We start from the raw sequence: 10070 nt of genomic DNA, 5'->3' as shown, positions 1-10070 counted from the left end.
CGAAATCCGTTTTCGATGAACTAGAGCTTGTCATGAGAATAAGCACAAGCTCTAAAACATCACATGGATAAGGTCCAAATAACAACCAAGAAAGATGATGCAAGGATGCAAAGGTTTGAGCTCTCTCCGAACGATACGATCGAGTTACTCACTCGAGAGCCCTCTTGATAGTACGGCAACTAAACTACAAACCGGTCTCCAACTACACTATGAGACCGGTGAGAAAGAAGCCCTATCAAGGCCAAACCTTATACTTGCGCATTCCACTTGAGCTTGATGACGACGATCTTGACCTGAATAATATGGAACGCCTTTCTTGCTTGTGCTTGCTTGACGAAGTCTTGTGGATTGCTCCCCCATAATCCACCATGGGAGAGCTTCTTCTTCGGCGCATCTTCACATAACCATGACCACCATGTGGATTGCTCCCCCATAATCCACCATGGGAGAGCTTCTTCTTCGGCGCATCTTCACATATCCATGATCACCATATGGATGGCAAGACTCAAGGAAAGGATCTCTTCTAGATGGCTCATCTTGAACTTGCACTTCATTTCTCCATGGCAAGCTTCAAGCTTATGAACTCTTCGAGTTGGATCATCTTGAACTTGCACTTCATTTCTTCATTCTTCATCATGTTGATGTCTTGAACTAACTTGAGGGCTCACTTCATCTTCATCTTCAAGACATACTTGACACTTGATATCCTTCATCAAATTCTTCTTATTGCAACCTTGAAGCCAACATATGGTTCAAGAATTGCTATGGACAACTCCTACAAATATAACTCAATGCAAACATTAGTCCATATGGATTGTCATTAATTACCAAAACCACACATGGGGGCTCCATGCACTTTCAGAGGCGGAGTCCGAGGCGGCGGCTCAGGCAGCTGCAACTGCAGCGGCAATGGCACCAACCTCGGAGGAAGAGCCAACAGACGCATCCGCTACTACACCTGCGTCGGCCTCTGCCTCGAAGTCGGCGACGGAGCATGTACACCGGGCAGATCACGAGGAGTTCATCGTGAACGATGGGCCAACGTTGACTTAGGATGCGCCGTCGGTGTCGGTATCGCCCTACAACAACCCCTTCTTTTAATTCTATCGTCGGCCTGTAATATGATCGCGCGCCCAGTATTTTGATCGCCGCTACTCTGATCGCGACGATTTCGGCGGGAACGATCTCTTTTAAATGCAAACTATTTGAATTTCTCATTGAAGACGGCGTTTAGCGGACACGACTGGGAATCAACGTCCCCCAAACGCGCAAACAAAACACGTCTTCCAAACACTCGATATTCGGGCGCGATTTGGGGACGCGAGTGGAGATGCTCTCATACGGAGCGTTTGGTTCGAAGGACAGGATGGCCATAGGCAACCATCTTTCGAGAATATTCTCTCCAGATCTCCATCTATCACTACGCTCTCTCCCTGGCAGCAGCGGCGGCGGCGGCAATCGGGTGTAGCAGCGGCGAACGGCGAGCGGTGGTCAGTGCCTCCTATCCTCTCTCCTCTCTCCTATCTTGCGGTGGGGAACAGCGAGCAGGTTGCGGCGGGGAACGGGCGGCCTCTCCTCTCCCCTTCCTCCCAGGGTTCCCCTCTCTCTGATCTGACGCCCTCCCTCTCTCTCTCTCTCTCTCTCTCTCTACAGTAGCACGGGACAGTGGACTGAGCCGGCGACCAAGAAGAAGCCCAGCAGGGAGCTTCACTTGAGCGATTTCACCCTTTAAGAAAAAAATCAAAGGTATAACCCCTACACAAGTATTTTTAGTTGCAATTTGTATTGAGCATGGTTCTATTTTGGGTTATTGTTGGCCAGCGAGCATTGTTCAGTGCTATGAGTGTCCCTGTTTCTACATCATCATCACCCTATAGTTAAATCAAACTGAATAGGGGGAGGGAGGGGATCACAATCTCTAGGTGCTTAGTGTTAGGTCTGCCCTCCTTTGTATGAGACCCTAGCTTTTTAATTCTTGGATCTGGTCCTTGTTAATTAGTGAGATTTTGAGACTCCCTGTTTCTGATATACCGCTAGTGTGCAATATCTCAGTACTTGCCATCTTCCGCAGTGATGCTTTCATCTTATGGCGTTCCTGCATCAGAGAGTTGTTTTCCTGGTGAACCTTGAAACTGTCTTGTAGAAACGAAACTTTATTGTGTATATCATTATCTGGCCTGGTGGTGGCTGTACTATATTTCTTAGTTTATTTTCTTTGCCAGTTACGCTTATGTTTTCACAGGATGATGTTACTTAGATATGTTGAATCCATGTGGACCAACTAATCTATTAGTTAGCGTACAATGGTTGTTAGCGTAATAGTGGCCGCACATAAGTAGCAAAATTTTCAACTAACAGAGTAGCGGCAAGCAGGTGTAGCAGCTGCGAGCTCCGAGCGGTAGTCAGTGCCTCCTGACCTCTCTTGCTCTGCCCTCTTTCCTCTCTCTCCTGTCTTGCAGCGGGGAATGGCGAGCAGGTGGCGGCAGGGAATGGGTGGCCCCTCCTCTCCCCTCTCTCGCGGGGTTCCCCTCTCTATGTTCTGATGTCCTCCCTCCCTCTCTCTCTGCAGGAGCACGGAATAGTGACAGTGGACTGAGCCGGCGACCAAGAAGAAACCTAGCCGCGACTTTCTTCAGTTTTGGTGATTTCACCTCCTAAAAAATCTGAGGTATATAACCGATGCACTAATATTTTTTGTTGCAGTGTGTATGGACAGTGATCACGGTTCTATTTCTGGTGACTGTTGGGGATTGACCATTGTTCATTGCCATGTGTGTGTGTTTGTACACCATCATCTGTCTGTAGTTAAATCAATCCCACTAGGGAGGGAGGGGACCTTCACAATTTCTTGGTGCGGTCGTGCACCGTTTGGACTGCCCCCCTTGTATGAAACCCTTGCTTTTTCTGTCCTTGGATCGCCCCCTTGTTAAGTACCGAGATTTTGAGTTTTCCTTGTTTTCCATACACCGCTAGTGTGCAATATCTCAGTAATTGTCATCTTCCGTAGTGATGCTTTGCTTTTGTCGCTAGAGTTCTTTTCCTGGTGAACCTTGAATTTTGCAATAAATACGAAACTTAAGTGTATATGCCATTAACATTCAAATGCTGTATCTGGCCCTGGTGGTAGTTGTACTATATTTCGTACCTCTTGTCCACTTACGTTTATTTTTCTCAAGATGATACTTTGCTATGTTAAATCTAGGTCTGCCCTCCTTTGTATGAACACATAGTTTTCACTCATTGGATTGGCTCCTTGTTAATTAGCGAGGATTTCAGACCCCCTGTTTACCATATACTGCTAGTTTGCAATATCTCTGCAGTGATGCTTTACTCTTATGGCATTCCTGCATTAGAGAGTTCTTTACTGGTGGACGTTGAAAGTTACTGTAGAAACGAAACTTTATGCTGTATCATTAACATTCAAATCTCATAGCTGGCCCTGGTGGTAGTCTTAATATATTTATTAGTGTATTTTTCTCTTCCAGTTACTCATATGTGTTTTCACAGGATGATGTTACTTAGCTATGTTGAATCCATGTAGACCAAATAATCTGTTAATTCACTTACAATGATCGTTAGAATAATGGTGGCTGCACGTAGCTAGCAGAATTTTCAACTAACAGAGTTGTGGTATTCATGTATAGAGATGGGCTTGTGGATGCTGCTGGAGGGTTTTCTGCTTCTCGCAAACTCGTTGGCTATACTGAACGAAGACCGCTTTCTTGGTCCCAGGGGATGGAGCATGTCTGAAGTTTCAGGAAATGGGCAAACCAAATCCTTGAAGGGCCAGATCGTGGGGCTCATCTACGCCACTCAGTTTTTGCGGATGCCCTTGATAGCGCTTAATATTCTTATCATTGTTGTGAAAATGGTCTCAGGCTGAGTCTCCCTGTGGTGTCTGCTGTTGGGTTTGAGCTGATCTCAGTTCCAGCATTATGTAAAAGCTGGTCATGTCCAGAAGTTGCTGCAAGAATGCTCATGATGGGCTGGAATGTGTCTTGTTGGTTCTGTTGCTGTAAATTATTTCTAGACATACTACTGTCAAAGTGCATCTTTTGGGGGTATCTTTTCTCCTGTATTACCACTGCTGAATCGTTGTCAGGAGATGAAACAAACATTTTCTGCAGCTCAGCCTTGTTTTCTGTGTGTTTGTGGTTCTGTGGCCCCTTTCCTTGTATTTAGCACTGCTTTTATGTTTTAAACTCTTGGCGGGCTTCTTGCCATTATAATGATGATCAAGCGACAAGAAAGAGTGATGATCCATTTCACACATTTTGTGTTGCAAGCTGGAGAGGTGTTCATCAGGCAAGTTTGCCGTGAAAAACAAAACATGAACAGCATGGACCTGAATCTTTACCTTCTCTTTTCTTTCTTTGTCAAGCTGCATTCATCAAACTAAAGTTCTATTTCTGTCATTCAGCGTTACTGCATCAAATTCACAGTGCACATCTTATCTACAACTTGTTAAGGTGACTGAGGAACTCTGCCAGTCTGGCTCCACGACGAGTTTCAGTGTTGGAGATCGCTCAGTATCTTGAGCTCTACTGCTGCCACTCACTGGCCATTGGCCAAGGCAGGTCAGCTGTCGGAGAAGGGTGCAGCATCGATCTGGCCCTCGTAGCTTGGGATTTCAGGCATCATAACGTTCATTGTAGTCAGATCGCAGCCAGCGGCCCCACGGGTTCGGCGTGATAATTGCGAATTCTCTCCTTGGCAAACGATCGCTCGAGCGATCTGGTTTCCTTGTGCGGTAGCGCTCACGTCATGCGCGAAATCAATTTCCTTTTTTGTCTCGTAGTGTTTAATTCCATTCACATGTAGCTTTGTGTTCACACTAACAGCTCACGTTCTCACTTGCAAGTTGCATATAGCAAAAAGCGTTCACACTGCATGCATGCATAAAGTATCTCATGGGTTTACATTTAATGAGCCAACTTTTCAGCACGAGGCTAGCTCTCACAAGTTGCTGGATGCATGCACAGAGCATCTCGCTCTTTTTTTTTCAGCACGACGCATACTTTCAATTCTCTTTATTTGCAATTCCCTTTTGACAATTTTTTTTTTTTTGCAATTCCCTTTGCGTTGTTATTTCGTACGGTAATTCATGTTTTTTTGATTAATTTTGTAATTCCCTTTTTCGGGCCAGTGGTTTTTAAGGGGAAAAATAACGGGTGGGAAGATCCACTTGCAACTCAAATGAAATACCACTTGCTACTCAAATTAAATACTGTTTTAAGTTGTAAGCTAACAAAAGTTGCTAAAATATTCTAAATGAAAATTACTTTTTAGGGTTGCTAGGTATTTATATTTACCATTGATAAATAACGGGGCACCGGGTTGATAACTTGTAAACAAAAAAGAGTTGCTACGTATTTTAAATTAAATTAAATTTTTAGGGTTGATATTTATTTATATTTATCATTGATAAATAGCGGGTCACCGGGTTGATAGCTTCTAAACTAAAAGAGAGTCGCTAAAATATTCTAAATGAAATACTTTTAGGGTTATTTTTTATTTATATTTATCGTTGATAAATAACGAGGCACCGGGTTGATAGCTTGTAAAAAAAATGTTCGCTAAAATATTCTAAATGAAATACTTTTTAGGGTTGGTAGTTTTTTATAATTACCATTGATAAATAACGGGGCACCGAGTTGATAACTTGTAAACTAAAAAAAGTCGCCAAAATATTCGAAATGAAGTTAGATTTTTAGGGTTGATAGTTATTTATATTTACTGTGGATAAATAACAGGACACCGGGTTGATAGCTTCTAAACTAAAAAAGATTCGCTAAAATGTTTAAAATAAAATTAACTTTGGGTTGATAATTTTATACATTCACCGTTGATCAATTAAGTACGGAGGGGTTAATTATTCAAACACAGAGGATTGATAACTTTTAGCCCGAAAAAAGTTTCTCGAAACATATCAACATGGGTGCTAGTTTTGAAGATCTCGTCGAGATGGATTTATTGGTGAAAACGAATCTTAATTTGGAGTTGTAGTTTGAAAGTTAAAATGTTTTGAATTTTTAAATTTGGAAAAGATTGCGCTGACATCAGCAGATTCGTCTATTTGTGCATGCATGCAAAACTTTCCATCAATAGCCTGCACCAGATTGATAATTTTATACATTCACCTTTGATCACTTAAGTACGGAGGGGTTGATTATTCAAACAGAGAGGGTTGATAACTTTTAGTCCGAAAAAAAGTTTCTCGAAACATATCAACATGGGTGGTAGTTTTGAAGATCTCGTCGAGACGGATTTAGTGGTGAAAGAGAATTTTAATTTGGAGTTGTCGTTTGAAAGTTAAAACGTTTTGAATTTTCAAATTTGGAAAAGATTCCACTGACATCAGCGGATTCGTCTATTTGTGCATGCATGCAGAACTTTCCCTCAATAGCCTCCACTAGGTTGATAATTTTATACATTCACCGTTGATCACTTAAGTACGGAGGGGTTGATTATTCAAATAGAGAGGGTTGATAACTTTTAGCCCGAAAAAAAGTTTCTCGAAACATATCAACATGGGTGCTAGTTTTGAAGATCTCGTTGAGACGGATTTATTGGTGAAAGTGAATCTTAATTTGAAGTTGTCGTTTGAAAGTTAAAACATTTTGAATTTTCAAATTTGGAAAAGATTCCGCTGACATTAGGAGATTCGTGTTTTTATGCATGCATGCAGAACTTTCCCTCAATAGCATGCACTAGGTTATAATTTTATACATTTACCGTTGATCACTCAAGTACGGAGGCGTTGATTATTCAAATAGAGAGGATTGATAACTTTTAGCCAGAAAAAAAGTTGGTCGAAACATATTTACATTGGTGCTAGTTTTGAAGATCTCGTCGAGACGGATTTATTGGTGAAAACGAATCTTAAATCAAAGCATTCATTTGAAAGATAAATCATTTTAAACAATGGTTTCTGCTACATATATTCGACATGTGACCCTAAATTTGCATGCGGTGATTAGCCATGCCAATTAGAAATGCACGTGACGTGAAGAGAGAGAAGAAAATGTGATCCATCCCATGCATGCCTTCTACTTATTGTCATGCTAACTTGCATGCATTGATTATTAAAATTAGTTACATGAAAGGGGAGACATACACTGTCTGAAAGCTACCTATCAGAATGGGAAACACGGTTTTTCCCTAATTGGACTGTCGGAAACCGATCGCGCAATAAGAACCTGGCACGCGAGCGCCAGCTAGGGCCGCCCTGATAATTGATATATAGAATTAGGGCACATACGGGGCGGCGGCTAATGGTTGAAAGTTGAAACCGAATCGCGAGATTGCTGGTGCACGACAATACATGCAGAAGATGAGCATGGCAAATTGGATCTGGGCGCACGGCCTAACGACGATGGGTTTGTGCCGGCGGTTTCTCTACCTGCTCCTCAACGAGTGCTCGATGTGGCGCTCCCCCTGCTGCACGCTCAACCGCATCGAGCCGAGCCTTCTCGGCTCTTCTTCCCCGATGCCTCAGAGGGCCGCGCGGCGCCCCTGCCTAAACCCAGCATCAGCTTCGCACACTCCGGGAACATGCAGTTCTCGCTCCTCGGCCGCGGCAAGGACAAGATCGTCGGCACCGACAACATGGCCCTCAGAATCCTCTACGATGACGGCTCGCACACCGTCCGCCCTCTGCCTACCATGGTGCCGCCCGAGAGTTGGCGCACCGTGTCCGTCGCCGTCGACGGCGTCGACGCCAAAGACCACGGCAGCGTCTATGTCATCGACGCGGACCCCCTGCAAGACCTCCCGGGCCAACCCGTTGATACGTCCAAAACGTATCTACTTTCCCGAACACTTTTGCTATTGTTTTGCCTCTAATTTGTGTATTTTGGATGCAACTAACACGGACTAACGCTGTTTTCAGTGAATCGCTCCGTGTCTCGTTTTGTGCAGAAATCCAACTTTCGGGAAAAACCTCGGAATTTATGCAGAAGGCCCTATTTTCCCAGGAAACTAACGGAGCCAGAAGGGCAATTGAAGTGGAGGCCCGAGGGCCCCACACCATGGGGCGGCGCGGCCCAGGGGGGCCCGCGCGGCCCTGTGGTGTGGCCCCCTCGGCCGGCCTCCGACGCCCTCTTTCGGACTACTTATTCGCCTCGACCTAAAAACACCAGAAGAGAAGTCGAAGTCGCCAGAAACCCTCCAGAACGCCGCCACATCGCGAAACTCCGTCGCGGGAGCCAGAAGTCTCCGTTCTGGCACTCCGCCGGGCCGGGGAATTGGAGGAGATCATCGCCGCCATCACCGCCATCACCTCTACATCAACCAGCCATGTTTCCCCCATCCATGTGTGAGTAATTCCCCCGCTGTAGGCCGAAGGGGATGGTAGGGATTGGATGAGATTGGTCATGTAATAGCATAAGATTGTTAGGGCATAGTGCCTAGTGTCCGTTGTTGGTACTTTGATGATATTGTTGCAACTTGTTATGCTTAATGCTTGTCACTAGGGCCCGAGTGCCATGATCTCAGATCTGAACATGTTATTGTTTCATGAAGATAATCATTGTTTATGGTCTTATCTATAAGTTGTATACACATGTCGTTGTCCGGAACCGATGGCCCCGAAGTGACAGAAATCGGGACAACCGGAGGGAATGGTAGCGATGTGAGGATCACATGTGTTCACGGAGTGTTAATGCTTTGCTCCGGTACTCTATTAAAAGGAGTACCTTAATATCCAGTAGTTTCCCTTGAGGCCCGGCTGCCACCGGCTGGTAGGACAAAAGATGTTGTGCAAGTTTCTCATTGCGAGCACGCACGACTATATATGGAACACATGCCTATTGATTGCTTTGTACTTGGACACCGTTTTATTATTATCTGCAAATGCCCTGCTATGATTGTTACATGAGTTTCTCTCATCCATGCAACGCCCGTCATCCGTCCCCGTGCCTACGATATTTTAATCCTGCTGTTTACTATAATCACTACTGCTGTCTCGTTACTCGTCGCTGTTATTTCACCATCGCTATCGCTATAAAACTGTTACTATCGATAAACTCTTGCGAGCAAGTCTGTTTCCAGTGCAACTGAATTGACAACTCCGTTGTTAAGGCTTCCAAGTGTTCTTTGTCTCCCCTTGTGTCGAATCAATAAATTGGGTTTTACTTCCCTCGAAGACTGTTGCGATCCCCTATACTTGTGGGTCATCAAGACTATTTTCTCGGCGCCGTTGCCGGGGAGCATAGCTTTATTTGGAAGTTCACTTGGATTAATATTGTTCGCTGCAAATTCTCCATCATGGGTAAACCTCGCGATACTAAGATCGCCATATTACCATCCACTACAAGAAAAGGTACAATCCCGAGTACCTCCGCTACACTTGATTCACCATCTGTGATTGATAAACTTAGTTTCACCGCCACATGCTTCGCATGTGGGTACATCTGCTGAATCTGAACACTCTCATAATATTGATAATGTTTCTGCTGTGCTTGATGATAGTGGTTCATTGGGATCCTTTCTAGATGCTACAATTGCTAGGTCTAGACAAATTGAAAATACTGAAACTCCTAATGCTACTACACCTGTTAGTTCACCCGAACTTGGTTATTTTAGTGATGATCCTGAGGAAGATTATGTGGAGCTTGATGATGATTTTATTGAAAAATGCAATGCTACTACTGATGCAAGAAAAATTAAAAAGTTGCTTGCGTAACATACCGTTAGATATAAACTGTCTCGATCCTAAATTTGCCACATCTCCTATAAACATTAGGGATAAAGATTATGAGTTTTCTCTTGATCTATCTCATATAGCTATTGTTGAGAAAACACCTTTACGTGGTACTGAAAAAGAAAGTCTTTGTTGAACACATGACTGAGTTATCTACTTTGAGTAGCTTGTTTTCTGATGACGTTAAGAAGCGTACTTACTTTGTTGCTAAAATATTTCCATTCTCATTGAAGGATGACGCTAAAACTTGGTATAATAATTTGCCACCTAGTTCTATTAAAAGTCCAAAAGAATTGCTTGCTGTTTTCTTTCGGAAATATTTTCTGCTAGTGCTCAACATCTTTGCTTTGCGAGAGAGTTTATAGTT

The 10070-nt window shown here is 43.8% G+C and overlaps 1 protein-coding gene across 1 annotated transcript; it reads left to right on the top strand.

Annotated features, from left to right (window-relative positions):
• The first annotated feature begins 2517 nt into the window (after positions 1–2517).
• On the top strand, positions 2518–4268 carry LOC127308381 (protein transport protein yos1). Its single transcript, XM_051339194.2, has 2 exons — positions 2518–2668; positions 3645–4268. The coding sequence occupies exon 2, from the start codon at positions 3647–3649 to the stop codon at positions 3881–3883; it is 237 nt and encodes a 78-aa protein (XP_051195154.1). The 5' UTR covers positions 2518–2668; positions 3645–3646; the 3' UTR covers positions 3884–4268.
• The last annotated feature ends 5802 nt before the right edge of the window (positions 4269–10070 follow it).

Source organism: Lolium perenne, chromosome 6 (assembly GCF_019359855.2).
Source record: "Lolium perenne isolate Kyuss_39 chromosome 6, Kyuss_2.0, whole genome shotgun sequence".
NCBI classification, from domain to species: Eukaryota; Viridiplantae; Streptophyta; class Magnoliopsida; order Poales; family Poaceae; genus Lolium; species Lolium perenne.
This window is presented reverse-complemented; position numbering and strand designations above follow the sequence as displayed.